The following is an 18,426-nucleotide window of genomic DNA, read 5'->3' on the forward strand; positions in this document are numbered from 1 at the left end:
TATGTTTAAGTCAACAGTAGAATATGCTTGTCTGCTGACACATTAGCGTTCTGCTAGTTCGTTTACCAATGTTGCTGCTTTGTAATTTTGATGAACTAAATTAAGTTTAATATGTTAGAGTCAACGAAAGAACATGCTAATCTGTTTGCGGACACGTTAGCCTTAGCATTCTGCAAATTTGTGTATAATGTTGCTGCTTTGTAATTTTGAAGAACTAAATGAAGTTTAATATATTTGAGTCAACAGAAGAACATGCTAATTTGTCTGCTGACACGTCAGCATTAGCATTCTGCAAGTTTGTTTTCAATGTTTCTGCTTTGTAATTTTGAAGAACTAAAGGAAGTTTAGTATGTTTAAGTCAACAGTAGAATATGCCTGTCTGCTGACACATTAGCATTCTGCGAGTTTGTTTACCAATGTTGCTGCTTTGTAATTTTGATGAACTAAATGAAGTTTAATATGTTAGAGTCAACGAAAGAACATGCTAATCTGTTTGCTGGCACGTTAGCATTAGCATTCTGCAAGTTTGTGTACAATGTTGCTGCTTTGTAAATTTGAAGTACAAAATGAAGTTTAATATATTTGAGTCAACAGAAGAACATGCTAATCTGTCTGCTGACACGTTAGCATTAGCATTTGCTAGCCTGTGAGTGTTTCCTGCGCACTTGAGTGAGATCAAGATTTTGGCGTCTCCAACTTGTGTCCTGACTTCAGGCGGCGTCTGACGCCCTCAGTAGTTTGGGCCACGTCTACACGGCCATCGGCGACTATCCAAACGCGCTGACCAGCCACAAGCAGTGCGTGGCGCTGGCAACGCAAGTCGGATGCCGGCTGTCAGAGGCCCGTCAGCTCGGTAACACGGGCGCCGTTTACGTGGCACTGGGGGACTTCGCCAGTGCCGTCCAGTGCCACCAGCAGCATTTGGACATCGCCAAGGTGCGACGCCGCGTCACCGGCCACAAGTCGAACATGGTGAATGTCTGATGTCATTGCGTTGTCTCTTCTTAGACGCTGGAGAACCGCCAGGAGGAGGCTCGGGCCTACAGCAACCTGGGCAGTGCCTACCACTCTCAGCGGGACTACGACAAGGCGGTGTCCTACCACACTCGAGTCCTGGAGCTCTCGCACCAACTGGCGGACCGGACTATCGAAATGAGGGCCCTGGCCGGGCTGGGTCACGCGGCCCGATGCATGCAGGTCGCCGGTCGGAACAGTTCTCGAGTTCTCTGGAACACTCCTTCATGTGTGTGTCTGATCCTCAGGACCTGGAGAGGGCGCTGCAGTACCACCAACAGCAGATGGACATTGCTGAGGAGCTGCAGGACAAAGCAGCTCAGGGCCGAGCCTCCTCCAACCTTGGTAGGTGCACCTTGAAGATCATAGCAGAACTTAGCAGAGCACATATCAGGTTTAAGCACCAAACTATCTATTAAACAGAACAAGAAGCAAAGAATCAGGCAGAGACAGAGTTCAATTTTGCTCATGAGGAGAACGCATGGCGCTGCACACTCAGTTACGGTCTCACACTACGCTCTGAGGAACAGCCCATGCGCTCCTCTATGTATTCGGCGGAGGAGTTCCCTAGTTACATACTGATGCTGCTTCTAGAGGGAGGGGTCACACTTTATGCGAGAAGCTCTGTACGCACAATACCTGATTAATCGGAACGGAATGGGCGGGGGGCTTTGTGATTGCGCCCTGTCCCTGCTTTGTCTGTGGTTGATATGCATTATCTTTGTTGCGGTCCTGGTTCGTCCTTGGCTGCTAGCAAGCTGACAGACAGAAAACATCCGCGGCGAGGCAACTCCTCACATGCAGTGGAAGATAACGAGTTGTGTGCCCTGGCACGAGAAGAAAAAGTACAGCTTGAGCACCATAGATAATAACTTGAGCAACGCCTTTGAAGCATTAGAGTTGTGTGATAACTTGAATATAATATTCTAGCAGCACAGACCTCCACCAGCAGCAGGCCGCGGTCAGTCTTGAATTGAGTCTTGATGTGGTCCACCAAGATCACCTTACGAGTCCCTAATCAGCATTCATCTTTTATTAATTAAGGTTTAAGGTTCTGCCGTCACGCTGATATCGAAGAACCAGTGAACCTGACACCGTCGCTAAGTCGACAATGTTTGTGTGTGTGTGTGTGTTTGTGTGTGTGTGTGTGTGTGTGTGTGTGTGTGTGTGTGTGTGTACACAAGCCAAAAGCAGTGAAGTTGTCAGGTTGTGTACATGCTAAATAAAAAGAGAATACAATGATTTGCAAATCCTTTTCAACTTATATCCAATTGAATAGACTGCAAAGACAAATTGGTAAACTTTGTTATTTTTAGCAAATATTAGCTCATTTGCAATTTGATGCCTCCAACATGTTTCAAAAAAGCTGGCACAAGTGGCAAAAAAAGAGTGAGAAAGTTGAAGAATGCTCATCACAGACTTATTTGGAACATGCCACAGGTGTGCAGGCTAATTGGGAACAGGTGGGTGCCATGATTGGGTTTAAAAAGCAGCTTCCGTGAAATACTCAGTCCTTCACAAACAAGAACGGGGCGAGGGTTACCACTTTGTCAAAAAAAATGCCTGAGCAAATTGTTGAAGAACAACATTTCTCGACCAGCTATTGCAAGGAATTTAGGGATTTCACCATCTATGCTCCGTAATATCATCAAAAGGTTCAGAGAATCTGGAGAAATCACTGCACGTAAGCCATGATATTACGCACCTTCCATCCCACAGGCGGTACTGCATCAAAGAGCGACATCAGTGTGTAAAGGATATCCCCACATAGGCTCAGGAACACTTCAGAAAACCACTGTCAGTAACGACAGTTTGTCTACATCTGTAAGTACGAGTTAAAACTCTACTATGCAAAGCCAAAGCCATTTATCAACAACACCCAGAAATGCTGGGCCCAAACTCAACTAAGGTGGACTGATGCAAAGTGGAAAAGTGTTCTGTGGTCTGACGAGTCCACATTTCAAATTGTTTTTGGAAACTGTGGACGTGGTGTCCTACGGACCAAAGAGGAAAAGAACCAGCCGGACTGTTCTAGGCGCAAAGTGTAAAAGGCAGCATGTGTGATGGTATGGGGGTGTATTAGTGGCCAAGGTAACTTACACATCTGTGAAGGCACCATTAATGCTGAAAGGTACATACAGCTTTTAGAACAACATATGTTGCCATCAAAGCAACGTTATCATGGACGCCCCTGCTTATTTCAGCAAGACGATGCCAAGCAACAAATTACAACAGCTTGGCACTTCAGGGTAAAAGAGTGTGGGTACTAGACTGGTCTGCATGTAGGCCGGACAATGAAAATGTGTGATGCAATATGAAGGCTAAAATATGAGAAGGGAGACTGTTGAACGACTTAAGCCAGGGGTCACCAACGCGGTGCCCGCGGGCACCAGGTCGCCCGTAAGGACCAGATGAGTCGCCCGCTGGCCTGTTCTAAAAATAGCTCAAATAGCAGCACTTACCAGTGAGCTGCCTCTATTTTTTAAATTGTATTTATTTACTAGCAAGCTGGTCTCGCTTTGCTCGACATTTTTAATTCTAAGAGAGACAAAACTCAAATAGAATTTGAAAATATTTTAAAGACTTGGTCTTCACTTATTTGAATAAATTCATTATTTTTTTTACTTTGCTTCTTATAACTTTCAGAAAGACAATTTTAGAGAAAAAATACAACCTTAAAAATGATTTTAGGATTTTTAAACACATATACCTTTTTACCTTTTAAATTCCTTCCTCTTCTTTCCTGACAATTTAAATCAATGTTCAAGTAAATTTATTGTTTTATTGTAAAGAATAATAAATATATTTTAATTTAATTCTTCATTTTAGCTTCTGTTTTTTTCGACGAAAAATATTTCTTCAAACTTATTATGATTAAAATTCCCCAAAATTATTTGTCTTTGTTAGAAATATAGCTTGGTCCAATTTGTTATATATTCTAACAAAGTGCAGATTGGATTTTAACCTATTTAAAACATGTCATCAAAATTCAAAAATTAATGTTAATCAGGAAAAATTACTAATGATGTTCCGTAAGTTCTTTTTTTAATTTTTGCAAAAAGATTCGAATTAGCTAGTTTTTCTCTTCTTTTTTTCGGTTGAATTTTGACTTTTAAAGAGTCGAAATACATTTCTAAAAATATGTATCTGTTTCTATATATATTTATTGTGAGAAATCATTAAGATGATCAGTGTTTCCACAAAGATAAATATCATTAATTATTAATAATGACATAGACTTAAAGGTAAATTGAGCAAATTGGCTATTTCTGGCAATTTATTTAAGTGTGTATCAAACTGGTAGCCCTTGGCATTAATCAGTACCCAAGAAGTAGCTCTTGCTTTCAAAAAGGTTGGTGACCCCTGACTTAAAGGGGAACATTATCACAATTTCAAAAGGGATAAAAAGAATAAAAATCAGTTCCCAGTGGCTTGTTGTATTTTTTGAAGTTTTTTCAAAATTTTACCGGTCTCGGAATATCCCTAAATAAAGATTTAAAGTGCCTTATTTTCGCTCTCTGCGAAGACACTGGCCATTTCCCTGTGACGTCACACAGTGCTGCCAATGTAAACAAACAATGGGAATACCACAGCAAGATATAGCGACATTAGCTCGGATTCAAACTCGGATTTCAGCGGCTTAAGCGATTCAACAGATTACGCATGTATTGAAACAGATGGTTGGAGTATGAAAGTATTGAAGAAGAAACTGAAGCTATTGAGCAAATAGCTAGTGACGCTATTCATAGCCATAGCATGGCCGAATAGCTGCGTTAGCATCGCCGGTAAAATGTGCGGACCAAACGATCAGGACTTTCGCATCCTGTGACACTGGAGCAACTTAAATCCGTCGATTGGTAAGTGTTTGTTTCGCATTAAATGTGGGTGGAAGGAAACGTAATATAGTTGCAAATGCATCTACAGGTTATCCATACATCTCTGTGCCATGTCTGCTTTAGCACCGCCGGTGAATAGCATGTTAGCATCGATTAGCGTAGCATGTTAGCATTGATTAGCTGGCAGTCAACATCAACAAAAGTCACCTTTGTGATTTCGTTGACTATCGTTGCAAATGCATCTGCAGGTTATCCATACATCTCTGTGCCATGTCTGCCTTAGCATCGCCGGTCAAATGTGGAGACACTCTGGCACATTCAATGGGGGTCTGGCGGCAGACACTTTGGCATCTTGGGGCCAGTGGTGCAACTTGAATCCTTCCCTGTTAGTGTTGTTACACCCTCCGACAACACACCGTCGAGGCATGATGTCTCCAAGGTTCCAAAAAATAGTCAAAAAAACGGAAAATAACAGAGCTGTAATTTGTAGTGTGTTGAAAATGAAAATGGTGGGTGTGTTACCTCGGCGACGTCACATTCTGACGTCATTGCCTCCAGCGAGATAAACAGAAAGGCGTTTAATTCGCCAAAATTCACCCATTTAGAGTTCGGAAATCGGTTAAAAAAATAGATGGTCTTTTTTCTGCACCATCAAGGTATATATTGACGCTTACATAGGTCTGCTGATAATGTTCCCCTTTAAGTTATGCATCAAGCAAGAATGGGAAAGAATTCCACTTCAAAAATGTGTCTCCTCAGTTCCCAAACCTTTACTGAGTGTTGTTAAAAGGAAAGGCCATGTAACACACTGGTAAAAATGCCTTTTTTGCAATGTGTTTCTGCCATTAAATTCTAAGTAATAATCATTTGCAAAAAAAAAAAAAAGCAAGTTTCTCAGTGTGAACATGAAATATCTTGTCCTTGCAGTTTATTTAAGTGAATATAAGTTGAAAAGGATTTGCAAAGCATTGTATTCTCTTTTTATTTACCATTTACACAACCTGACAACGTCACTGCTTTTGGGTTTTGTGCATGAGGTTGTTGGGAACCAAGTTGGAATAACCACCGATTGTCGGTCGAGAGACACGAGAGAGACTGATGGCTCAGCAAGAAACAAACTTTTCTGCCAATCTTCCACCTCAGGCATCATCCACCAGCTGAGAGGCGACTATGAGGAAGCTCTGAAGCTCCACAAGGCCCACCTGACCTGTGCCCAGGACCTGGGTGACTACGCCGCCCAGGGGAGAGCGTACGGCAACATGGGCAACGCCTATCACGCCCTGGGCCTCTACGAGCAAGCTGTGCATTACCAACGCCAAGAACTGCACATCTCACTGGAGGTCAAGTCCATACATCACCCACCTTTCACTCACAAGTTCTATCTATTCATGCTCTTCAAAACTAATCTGGCACTCATTACCCGTAAGATCAATAACTAGCTTGGTCGTGACGTCGTCTGCAGAACTTGAGCCCATTTCCGCCTTCTCATTCAATGAGTTTACTTTATTTCCATGACTATTTACATTGTAGATTGTCACATCAAAACTATGACTGAACACACAAAAAAGGTGAAATAATTGAAAACATGTTTAATAGTCTCTCCATCCATCTATCCATTTTCTACCACTTGTCTGTTACGGGGGGGTGGGGGGGCTGGAGCCTACCCAAGCTGCACACACTGCCAAAACTGAACTCTAATTAAGATTAAAGGGGAACATTATCACAATTTCAAAAGGGTTAAAAATAGGGATGCACCGATTAATCGGTAACCGAATATATTCGGCCGAATATGGCAAAAAAAGCCACATTCGGCCTTCGGTGGAATGAGTTAAAAGCAAGGCCGAATAGTGGCGTGTTGACGCAAAGACGCAATTTTTTGACGCGGTGACGCAATCAGCCAACGTGCAGTGTTAAATTGAAATTGTTTTATACATAGTTAGTTTCCTTCTTTTTATTCTGAAGCTGAAGTACTGTTATTGACAAATCTGTTCTGGCCTGGGATGTGTTGTGTACCTGTATAAGTGTATGAGGTTACAAGCACACACTTATTGAGATTTAGTGGGGCCTCTGTTTACATTATTAGCCTGTTGTGTAGGCTACCTGTATAAGTGTATGAGGTTACAAACACACACTTAATTGAGATTTACTTGAGCCTTCTGTTTACATTATTAGCCTGTTGTGTAGGCTACCTGTATAAGTGTATGAGGTTACAAGCACACACTTAATTGAGATTTACTTGAGCCTTCTGTTTACATTATTAGCATATCTACTGTGGCTAAGCAGACTTTTGTCAAAAGGACAATAATTCATTTGTTGTGGGTTTATCCACTTTAATGCACTTTATTTTTTTTGTGGAATGCATGTTTTGTTTGAAGGCCTAATATAAATGAAAAACTGTGCTTTTTTTGAAAAGCAAAGGCTACTGGAATATTAAAAAATGTCAATATTCAATAAAAATTTACTTTATTTGAAAAACATGTCTAAAAATGTATTCTAGGCTATTTATGCAATATAAAAAAGTTGTGAAAAACTGCATTTTTTATTCGGTATTTGGTATTCGGCCTTCGGCCAAGCGCTCAAATTTTATTCGGTTTCGGCTTCGGCCACAAATTTTCATTTCGGTGCAACAATGAAAATCAGTTCCCAGTGGCTTGCTGTATTTTTTGAAGTTTTTTTTCAAAATTTTACCGGTCTCGGAATATCCCTAAATAAAGCTTTAAAGTGCCCTATTTTCGGCTCGCTGCAAAGACACTGGCCATTTCCCTGTGACGTCACACAGTGCTGCCAATGTAAACAAACAATGGGAATACCACAGCAAGATATAACGACATTAGCTCGGATTCAAACTCGGATTTCAGCGGTTTAAGCGATTCAACATATTACGCATGTATTGAAACAGATGGTTGGAGTATGAAAGTATTGAAGAAGAAACTGAAGCTATTGAGCGAATAGCTATTGACGCTATTCATAGCCATAGCATGGCCAAATAGCTGCGTTAGCATCGCCGGTAAAATGTGCGGACCAAACGATCAGGACTTTCGCATCTTTTGACACTGGAGCAACTTAAATCCGTCGATTGGTAAGTGTTTGTTTCGCATTAAATGTGGGTGGAAGGAAACGTAATATAGTTGCAAATGCATCTACAAGTTATCCATACATCTCTGTGCCATGTCTGCTTTAGCACCGCCGGTAAATAGCACGTTAGCATCGATTAGCGTAGCATGTTAGCATCGATTAGCTGGCAGTCAACATCAACAAAACTCACCTTTGTGATTTCGTTGACTATCGTTGCAAATGCATCTGCAGGTTATCCATACATCTCTGTGCCATGTCTGTCTTAGCATCGCCGGTCAAATGTGGAGACACTCTGGCACATTCAATGGGGGTCTGGCGGCAGATTTCTTGCCAGTGGTGCAACTTGAATCCCTCCCTGTTAGTGTTGTTACACCCTCCGACAACACACCGACGAGGCATGATGTCTCCAAGGTTCCACAAAATAGTCAAAAAAACGGAAAATAACAGAGCTGAGACCCGGTCTTTGTAATGTGTTGAAAATGAAAATGGTGGGTGTGTTACCTCGGTGACGTCACATTCTGACGTCATCGCCTCCAGCGCGATAAACAGAAAGGCGTTTATTTCGCCAAAATTCAGCCATTTAGAGTTCGGAAATCGGTTAAAAAAATAGATGGTCTTTTTTCTGCACCATCAAGGTATATATTGACGCTTACATAGGTCTGCTGATAATGTTCCCCTTTAAGTATTTCAAATAAGGGTGATATTTGCTTATTTTCTGTCTGATAAGATCATTCTTCTCACTCAGCAGATTTTATGTTAGAGTCTTTTACTTGTTTTAAGTGTTTTGCTCCTAAATGATATCAGTAAGATATTAGAATAGAATAGAATAGAATGGACTTTATTATCATTATATTTGCATACAACAAGATTAAAGACTCCAACTTAAGGTGCGGTAGTGGGAACAAATATGGGGTAAAAAAAATAACACAAGAGGTAATGAAGGGAAAAAACTAACAATTGAAATAAACAGACTACTATCCAATAAAAATAATAGGCAATCCTGTACAATATACAAAACATATAGAAATACAAAATACTGTACAATATACAGAACAAGACAAGAGTACCGAAGTAATAAATAACAATCAGTGTCGGACGTATTGCACTCGAAGGGTCGTATTGCACAGTAGGGTATTAGGGCAGGATATTGTATACAAGTGAATTATTATTATTATAAGTTAGAGTTCAACATGGTGACATTTCTGGGAAAGAAGCTGTCTCTGAGCCTGTTTGTTCTGGCTCTGATGCACCTGTAGCGCCTGCCTGATGCTAGGAGGTGGAACAGGTGGAAGCCAGGGTGTGTGCTGTCTTTGGGGATCTGTTTTGCTTTCTTGAGGCAGGGGAGGAAGGGGACAGCCGATGTTTTTTTTGTGGTGACTTTATGACCCTCAAATCGCCTGTTTGTCTGCTTCAGTGCAGCTGGCGTACCACACTGTTATGCAGTACGTCAGCAGGCTCTCGAGCAGTAGCATCTCAGCTTGTTGCTGAGATGTGATGACCTATGTTGAGTAAAACATGCTCGAAACTAGAATATCAAGTTTTGCAAAGCTGTGTCATCAACACTCACAAGTATAAAACTACTTTTTTAAAGTAATCATTTCTTATTTCAAGCAAAATAATCATGAATTTGACACAATTGTGTCTCATATTAAAACAGATGACAGCCAAATTGACTTTGCTGTTTGATTTTCTATGAAACATTAGAACATTTGTTCTCACATATAGTAGTACACTTGTTATTAGTGAGAATATACTTATTTTGTCTTACTTTTAGACCTCTCCTGGCGATGCTATGGTTGCGTTGTAGGGGCTGGTCTCCTAAACCTTTGGTAAAACATGGCCAATGAGTATTCTGACTCGGTGATCTCTTTTACTTAACATGTATGTCATCCAAAAGAATTTGGGATTGACCAGTGTGTTTTATTCCCTGAGAGGAAGACTGGTAGCGCAACACCCCTTCTTTAGTTGTACTGATATAATCTGCGACAATGTATCTGGCAGCCATATTTAATCAATCCTTCAAATTCTATGGGAAAATATCGCGATTTTTGGATGAAGATGCTAGCGAAACCCATTGGCAATATGAAATGTCTTCTGTAGGTGAGGTCAGCAGGCTGATGCAGGACCGCCCACGTTTTGGAGATAAAAGTGGGCATTCTAAAGTTTGATGAAATCCCCTCGCCTAAAATCACCATTGTGTCTATTTTGAGTGGAATTTTTTGGTTTAGGTCCCGGGTTACGAAATATGGGCCAATGTCGTCAGCATTTGAAGAGGTGCATTGTGGGAATGACTGATGTGTTGCAGGTGAATGACAGAGCGTCACAGGCCTCAACACATGGCAACTTGGCGGTGGCCTACCAGGCGTTGGGTGCTCTGGACCGAGCCCTCCAGCACTACTTGCAGCACCTGACCATCTCCCGTGAGCTCCGTGATGCTCAAAGTGAAGCTAGAGCTTTAGGCAAGCCAGACCTAAGACAACAACACCATTGGTTTGTACTCAGAACGACAAACATGACATCGTCTTCCATTTTACAGCAAACTTGGGCAACTTCCACAGCTACAGAGGCGAATACTCCCAGGCTTTACAGTACTACCAGCAGTACTTGGTCCTGGCTCCTGGTCTTCAGGACCTGGAGGAAGAGGGCAAAGTCTGCCACAACCTCAGCTACGCTCACTTCTGCCTGGGACAGTACGAGGATGCTGTCAGGTCAGAACTAAAGCTCACAAACGTCATGCTTCAGATCAATGGCATACTTCTTAAGATCTTTCTTTTGCATGCCAGATACTCTGAGCAAGACCTGGCCTTAGCCAAAGACCTGCAGGACAAGCTGGCTCAGGCCAAAGCCTACTGTAACCTGGGCCTGGCCTACAAAGCCTTGGGGGAGTTCAGCCGAGCAGAAGAGTGTCACAGATATCTTTTCTTGCTAGCACAAGCTTTGAACAATACACAGGTCATGTGGGCCGGATGGGCTGTGGAGAAGAAGACATTGAAGAACAGTCTTCAATGTGTTATTGTGTTTGCAGGCAGTCTTCAGGGCTTTGGGGAATCTTGGAGACATCAGTGTTTGTCAGGGGGATCTTCCAGGAGCAGTCAGCGTCTACCAGCAGCAGTTATCCCTGGCTCAGGAGCTCTCTGATCAGAAGATGGAGGCCGACGCCTACTCAGCTCTAGGCTCAGTTCACAGGTGAGTTCAGTCAAGCTTCTATTCCTTCCTTTCATCACTCTCTTACTCACCGTCCTCCTGACAGGATGCTTTCCCAGCTGGACGCTTCCTTGTCCTTCCACAGCCAGGAGCTGACTCTGCGCAAAGATCTGGGCGACCTTCGTGGAGAGTGCCACGCCCTGGGCCACCTGGCCGCCGTGCACATGGCTCTGGGAGACTACTGCACCACCCTGCAGTGCTATGAGGCTCAGCTGGGCCTGGCTCAGCGGCTCCAGGATGCTCGTCTGGAGGCCCAGGTTCACGGGAACATGGGTATCACCAAGATGAACATGGGGCTCTTTGAGGAGGCCATTGGCTTCTTTGAGCAGCAGCTGGCCACGCTGCAGCAGCTGAGCACGAGGGAGGGCGTGTCGGATCGAGGAAAGGCTTACGGGAACCTGGCTAGCTGCTACGAAGCCCTGGGAGACTTCGAGGAAGCCATTCAGTGCTACGACAAGTCCCTGACTGTGGCTCAGAATCTCAACCTTGTCCAGGATCAGGAAAAAGCCTATAGAGGACTTGGCAATGCTCACAGGTAGTGAAGGATCCCCCCCAAGCACACAAGCACAGAGAAGTTTGGTCCAGTCCACTTTGCTTTGTTTCCTGCTCCGTGCAGGTCTGTGGGCAACCTCCAGCAAGCGTTGGTGTGCTTTGAGAAGAGGCTGGTGGTAGCCCACCAGCTGGGTGGGGCAGCAGGGAGCAAGGCGCAGGCTTACAGTGAGCTGGGAGCTCTGCATGGCCAGCAAGGAAACTACGAGCAAGCCTTGTCCTGCCTGGAACACCAGCTCAACATTGCCCGCTCAGCCGGGGTGAGCACTCATCTTTCTCAGTGCAGGAGCACTTCGCAAATGTCACCAAACCTGCTTCTTTTGTCAGGATAAGTTCCTGGAAGCTGAAGCCAGCGATGCACTCGGTGGCGTTTATCAGCTGATGGCTGACTACGAGACAGCCAGGCAGGTATGTACTGCAAGCCGGTCGGAAAAAGACAGTCCATGTCCAAGGTTAATGAAATTCTCCTTCCACAGTGGCACCAAAGAGCTTTGGACATAGCGGAGCAGATGGGCTGCACCAAGAACCAGGCCCGAGCCTACGGGAACCTGGGCTTGACCTATGAAGCGATGGGGAACTTCCAGAGGGCTTTGGTCCTCCAGGAGCAGCACCTGAGCGTGGCAGCGCAGAACAACGACCTGCCGGCCAAAACACTGGCCTACGCCAGCCTGGGAAGGATCCACCATGCTCTGCACAACTACACGCAGGCCGTCATGTACCTCCACGAAGGTCAGGAACTTTATCAGTTCCTCATCCATCAGGTTGAACAAGGGCCCTGACTTGTACCGGCAACGCATCCTCAGGTCTGCGCCTGGCCGAGAAGTTAGCTCGCCGAGAAGACGAAGCCAAGATTCGCCATCGCCTCGGCTTGTCTCTGTGGGCCGCTGGGAACATGGAGGAGGCCCAGCACCAGGTGTGTGTCATTGAACTATGCTCTACTGCACCCCAAGGCCCAAAATATATAAAATATAAAATATAAATCATCTATGGAGTGAAATGGCGAGTGTTGTGATGCCCAGATGTGCGTTTCAGTTGTGCAGAGCGTCAGTTGTGTTTGAGACAATCCGCCGTGAGACGCAGCACAGTTCGGACTACAAGCTCTCGCTGTTTGACCTGCAGACCAGCTCCTACCAGGCTCTCCAGAGGGTCCTGGTCAGCCTGGGTGAGTTAAGTCCTATTTGACACTCGCTGATCTTCACCACATCAACGCTGCTCTGTTTCCTAGGCCGCCACCAGGAGGCGCTGGCCATAGCGGAGCGAGGGCGTACGCGGGCCTTCGCCGACCTCCTGGTGGAACGTCAGAAAGGACGCCAGCAGTCGGACCCGTACGCCCCCGTCACAGTGGAGAACATCCTGGAGACGGTCAACTCCCAGAGGGCCTTGGTGTTGTACTTCTCGGTGGCGGGGGGCTTCCTCTACAGCTGGCTCATGTCTCCTGGCGCAGGTACCAGAACATCTTGTGTAACCCTGGTTGGTGGGCGGCGTCTCATGCTGCTGCCATGCTGTGACAGGCATCATCAAGTTCCACCAGGTTTGTCTCGGAGATGCCTCAGAGGTCCAAGACGGCGGCTGGAGCCCACAAGGTGGTGGTCCGCTTTCTCTGGACCAGTATGTTTACAACGCCAGAGAGGTTCTGGGTGTTGATGGACATCTGGACAGGTAATGTTGACCTCACAAATCCACTTCACTCGTCACGCATGAAATCAATTCAAAGGGGCTTTGGATAAATTTCGGACTTTTAGATGTTGGATACTGGTCTTAGATCATGTATCTAAGTCTTAGATCATGCATCAAAGTCTTAGATCGTGTATCAAAGTCTTAGATCATGTATCAAAGTCTTAGATCGTGTATCAAAGTCTTAGATCATGTATCAATGTCTTAGATCATGCATCAAAGTCTTAGATCATGCATCAAAGTCTTAGATCGTGTATCAAAGTCTTAGATCATGTATCAAAGTCTTAGATCATGCATCAAAGTCTTAGATCATGCATCAAAGTCTTAGATCGTGTATCAAAGTCTTAGATCGTGTATCAAAGTCTTAGATCATGCATCAAAGTCTTAGATCATGTATCAAAGTCTTACATCATGCATTAAAGTGTTAAATCATGTATCAAAGTCTTAGATCATGCATTAAAGTCTTAGATTGCGTATCGAAGTCTTAGATCGTGCTTTAAAGTCTTAGCTCGTGCATAAAGCTCCTAGATCGTGCATCAAGTTTTAGATCGTGCAACAAAAGTCCTAAATCGTGCATCAAAGTGTTAGATAGTGCATCAAAGTCTTAGATTGTGCATCAAAGTCTTATACTGTGCATCAAAGTCTTAGATAGTGTATCAAAGTACTAAATCGTGTATCAAAGTGCTAGATCGTGTATCAAAGTGCTAGATCATGTATCAAAGTCTTAGATCATGCATTAAAGTTTTAGATTGTGTATCAAAGTCTTAGATCGTGCTTTAAATTCTTAGCTCGTGCAATAAAGCTCTTAGATCGTGCATCAGAGTTTTAGATCGTGCAACAAAAGTCCTAAATCGTGCATCAAAGTGTTAGACAGTGCATCAAAGTCTTAGACAGTGCATCAAAGTCTTAGATTGTGCATCAAAGTCTTAGATCGTGCATCAAAGTCTTAGATCGTGCATCAAAGTCTTAGATCGTGCATCAAAGTGCTAGATCGTGTATCAAAGTGCTAGATCATGTATCAAAGTCTTAGATCATGCATTAAAGTTTTAGATTGCGTATAAAAGTCTTAGATCGTGCTTTAAATTCTTAGCTCATGCAATAAAGCTCCTAGATCGTGCATCAAAGTTTTAGATCGTGCAACAAAAGTCATAAATTGTGCATCAAAGTCTTAGATTGTGCATCAAAGTCTTAGAACGTGCATCAAAGTCTTAGATCATGCATCAAAGTCTTAGATCGTGTATCAAAGTACTAGATCATGTATCAAAGTCTTAGATCATGCATTCAAGTTTTAGATTGCGTATCAAAGTCTTATATCGTGCTTTAAAGTCTTAGCTCGTGCAATAAAGCTCCTAGATCGTGCATCAAGTTTTAGATTGTGCAACAAAAGTCCTAAATCGTGCATCAAAGTGTTAGTGCATCAAACTCTTAGATCGTGCATAAAAGTCTTAGATCGTGTATCAAAGTGCTAGATCATGTATCAAAGTCTTAGATCATGCATTAAAGTTTTAGATTGCGTATTAAAGTCTTAGCTCGTGCAATAAAGCTCCTAGATCGTGCATCAAAGTTTTAGATCGTGCAACAAAAGTCCTAAATCGTGCATCAAAGTCTTAGATCGTGCATCAAAGTCTTAGATCGTGCATCAAAGTCTTAGATCGTGCTTTAAAGTCTTAGCTCGTGCAATAAAGCTCCTAGATCGTGCATCAAAGTGTTAGATCGTGCATCAAAGTCTTAGATCGTGTATCAAAGTGCTAGATCGTGTATCAAAGTACTAGATCATGTATCAAAGTCTTAGATCATGCATTAAAGTTTTAGATTGCGTATCAAAGTCTTAGATCGTGCTTTAAAGTCTTAGCTCGTGCAATAAAGCTCCTAGATCGTGCATCAAAGTTTTAGATCGTGCAACAAAAGTCCTAAATTGTGCATCAAAGTGTTAGATCGTGCATCAAAGTCTTAGATCGTGCTTCAAAGTCTTAGATCGTGCATCAAAGTCTTAGATAGTGTATCAAAGTACTAGATTGTGTATCAAAGTACTAGATCGTGTATCAAAGTGCTAGATCGTGTATCAAAGTACTAGATCGTGTATCAAAGTCTTAGATCATGCATTAAAGTTTTAGATTGTGTATCAAAGTCTTAGATCGTGCTTTAAATTCTTAGCTCGTGCAATAAAGCTCTTAGATCGTGCATCAAGTTTTAGATCGTGCAACAAAAGTCCTAAATCGTGCATCAAAGTGTTAGATAGTGCATCAAAGTCTTAGATCGTGCATCAAAGTCTTAGATCGTGCATCAAAGTCTTAGATCGTGCATCAAAGTCTTAGATCGTGCATCAAAGTGCTAGATCGTTTATCAAAGTGCTAGATCATGTATCAAAGTCTTAGATCATGCATTAAAGTTTTAGATTGCGTATCAAAGTCTTAGATCGTGCTTTAAATTCTTAGCTCGTGCAATAAAGCTCTTAGATCGTGCATCAAAGTTTTAGATCGTGCAACAAAAGTCCTAAATCGTGCATCAAAGTGTTAGACAGTGCATCAAAGTCTTAGATCGTGCATCAAAGTCTTAGATCGTGCTTTAAATTCTTAGATCGTGCAACAAAAGTCCTAAATTGTGCATCAAAGTCTTAGATCGTGCATCAAAGTCTTAGATCGTGTATCAAAGTACTATATCGTGTATCAAAGTGTTATATCTTGTATCAAAGTCTTAGATTAATCATCAAAGTCTTAAATTGTGTATCAAAGTATTAGATCCTTTTTCCAAGTTGCACATTTCCCACATTTTTCCACCTATTCATACTGTTGCAACATCAATACATCCTGGATATTCAAACCGACACTTTCCCAAGTTTCAAACCAAATTCCGGTTTTCCTGGAAATTGAAAACTCTTCAACATTCCAACTATTCTTACATTCATTCTACATTCTGTCAGCATTTCACTTCAACTTCGACCTTGGAGCATTCACACACAATTCCTTCAGTAATTGCTTCATCTAGTTAGCACTTCAGATTGTTTTTGTCGCACTAAATCAGCCGTATTCGATGTATTTTTGACATTCATATACGGCGACATATAACGTTATGGTAAACACAATATTTTTCATGTGTTGCTGTATAATAGGTCATAGAAATTAAATTTTCAGATCAATCGGGATTCTTATTTGTATTAATTGACTAAAAAAAAATAAATAAATAAATTATTTTAAATCCTATTGATGCCCATAGCTGCTGTACACACTGAGTTTAGAAAAAATAAGTGTTGGATACTTCTCTTGTTGCCTTATTTGTATTTGACTTTATTAAATGTTTGGGAAGGATTTTTATAAAAAGTGAAGTGAAGTGAATTATATTTATATAGCGCTTTTCTCAAGCGACTCAAAGCGTTTAACATAGTGACACCCAATATCTAAGTTTCATTTAAACCAGTGTGGGTGTCACTGGGAGCAGGTGGGTAAAGTGTCTTGCCCAAGGACACAACGGCAGTAACTACGATGGCACAAGCGGGAATCGAACCTGCAACCCTCAAGTTGCTGGCATGGCCACTCTACCAACCGAGCTAAAAACTTTTTTTTTTAATTAATATAGAAATTGATCAGAGCTGTTTATCTATCTGGAGGAATGTACTTAATCATAGAACTGGCATCCAATATTATTTTTAAAAGTATATATGTTGAATGTTGTGGTGCCCAGAGATTCAAGGCCCTACTGTATTTACAGTACATTCTACATTGCTAGCAATAGCGTCTGTGTTTCCTCTTCAACCGCCATGTTTGAAGGTTGCAGAGAGAATGCATATCACTGAAGTTGTTTATATTTAGACAAGGCACTCGCAAAAATAGCCTCCGTGGATGTGGCCACTCTGTTTTTCCACCTCATAACTGGACTGTGAAGTCAATCCCAGCTCCGACTTCAACGCAGCACAATTCAAGCTCTCAGGAGCTCTTCCAGGCTAAGAGGATATACGAAAAAGTTTGGATAAAGTATTATAAGTTACATAACTTCTGCTTAAAGCAGTTTTTTTAATGCAGAGTCTGAATTGATTGTGCAGGTGTACCTAATGTTGTGACCGGGTGAATCTGTATAAGTTTATTTTCATGCAGGTCTGGAAAATAATTTTCAAGATATACACTATATTGCTAAAAGTATTTGGCCACCTGCCTTGACTCACATATGAACTTGAAGTGCCATCCCATTCCTAACCCACCGGGTTCAATATGATGTGGGTCCACATTTTGCAGCTGTTACAGCTTCAACTCTTCTGGGAAGGCTGTCCACAAGGTCGCGGAGTGTCTTTATAGGAATGCGTTGCGTTAGGACCAGGGAATTTAACGTGCTGGTCAATCCCAAATTCTTTTGATGACACATAAGATGAGTTTAAATCAAGGGTCTCAAACTCAATTTACCTGGGGGCCACTGGATGCAGAAACCGTGTGAGGCTAGGCCGCAAGAAAAAATTTCTTAAAAAATCTAACATGCACTTTTTAACTAATTCACCTTCTATGAGTGGCTTTCCCGCCCTAGCAAAATACTTACCAATCCTCACAATTTTTCTGGGAGACTCCTGAATTTCAGTGCACCTCCCAAATTTTTCCTTATTTTCACCGGGCCGACATTATTAAGGGCTGCCGTGACTGCACTGCCTTTAACGTCCTCTACAACACTGGTTCTCAACTTTTTTTTAGTGATGTACCCCCTGTGAACATTTTTTTTAATTCAAGTACCTCCTAATCAGAGCAAAGCATTTTTGGTTGAAAAAAAAAGATAAAGAAGTAAAATACAGCACTATGTCATCAGTTTATGATTTATTAAATTGTATAACAGTGCAAAATATTGCTCATTTGTAGTGGTCTTTCTTCAACTATTTGGAAAAAAAGATGTCAATCAATCAATCAATCAATGTTTATTTATATAGCCCCAAATCACAAATGTCTCAAAGGACTGCACAAATCATTACGACTACAACATCCTCGGAAGAACCCACAAAAGGGCAAGGAAAACTCACACCCAGTGGGCAGGGAGAATTCACATCCAGTGGGACGCCAGTGACAATGCTGACTATGAGAAACCTTGGAGAGGACCTCAGATG

General features: G+C 42.3%; 1 protein-coding gene across 2 annotated transcripts in view; it reads left to right on the forward strand.

Annotated features, from left to right (window-relative positions):
- The window catches only part of ttc28 (tetratricopeptide repeat domain 28), a 62,666-nt gene that overhangs the window by 25,398 nt on the left and 18,842 nt on the right, over positions 1-18,426 (forward strand). For both annotated transcript variants that reach the window (XM_061876053.1, XM_061876054.1), the window contains 16 exons: positions 715-936; positions 1,009-1,197; positions 1,263-1,359; positions 5,994-6,190; positions 10,231-10,384; positions 10,462-10,633; positions 10,709-10,877; positions 10,951-11,111; positions 11,176-11,664; positions 11,746-11,938; positions 12,006-12,086; positions 12,155-12,407; positions 12,482-12,591; positions 12,711-12,840; positions 12,904-13,122; positions 13,190-13,337. In XM_061876053.1, the coding sequence (XP_061732037.1) occupies positions 715-936; positions 1,009-1,197; positions 1,263-1,359; positions 5,994-6,190; positions 10,231-10,384; positions 10,462-10,633; positions 10,709-10,877; positions 10,951-11,111; positions 11,176-11,664; positions 11,746-11,938; positions 12,006-12,086; positions 12,155-12,407; positions 12,482-12,591; positions 12,711-12,840; positions 12,904-13,122; positions 13,190-13,337 (2,984 nt within the window). The remainder of the gene's footprint in view (positions 1-714; positions 937-1,008; positions 1,198-1,262; positions 1,360-5,993; positions 6,191-10,230; positions 10,385-10,461; positions 10,634-10,708; positions 10,878-10,950; positions 11,112-11,175; positions 11,665-11,745; positions 11,939-12,005; positions 12,087-12,154; positions 12,408-12,481; positions 12,592-12,710; positions 12,841-12,903; positions 13,123-13,189; positions 13,338-18,426) is intronic.

The sequence above is a fragment of the Nerophis ophidion genome, linkage group LG17, assembly GCF_033978795.1.
Source record: "Nerophis ophidion isolate RoL-2023_Sa linkage group LG17, RoL_Noph_v1.0, whole genome shotgun sequence".
Lineage (NCBI taxonomy): Eukaryota > Metazoa > Chordata > Actinopteri > Syngnathiformes > Syngnathidae > Nerophis > Nerophis ophidion.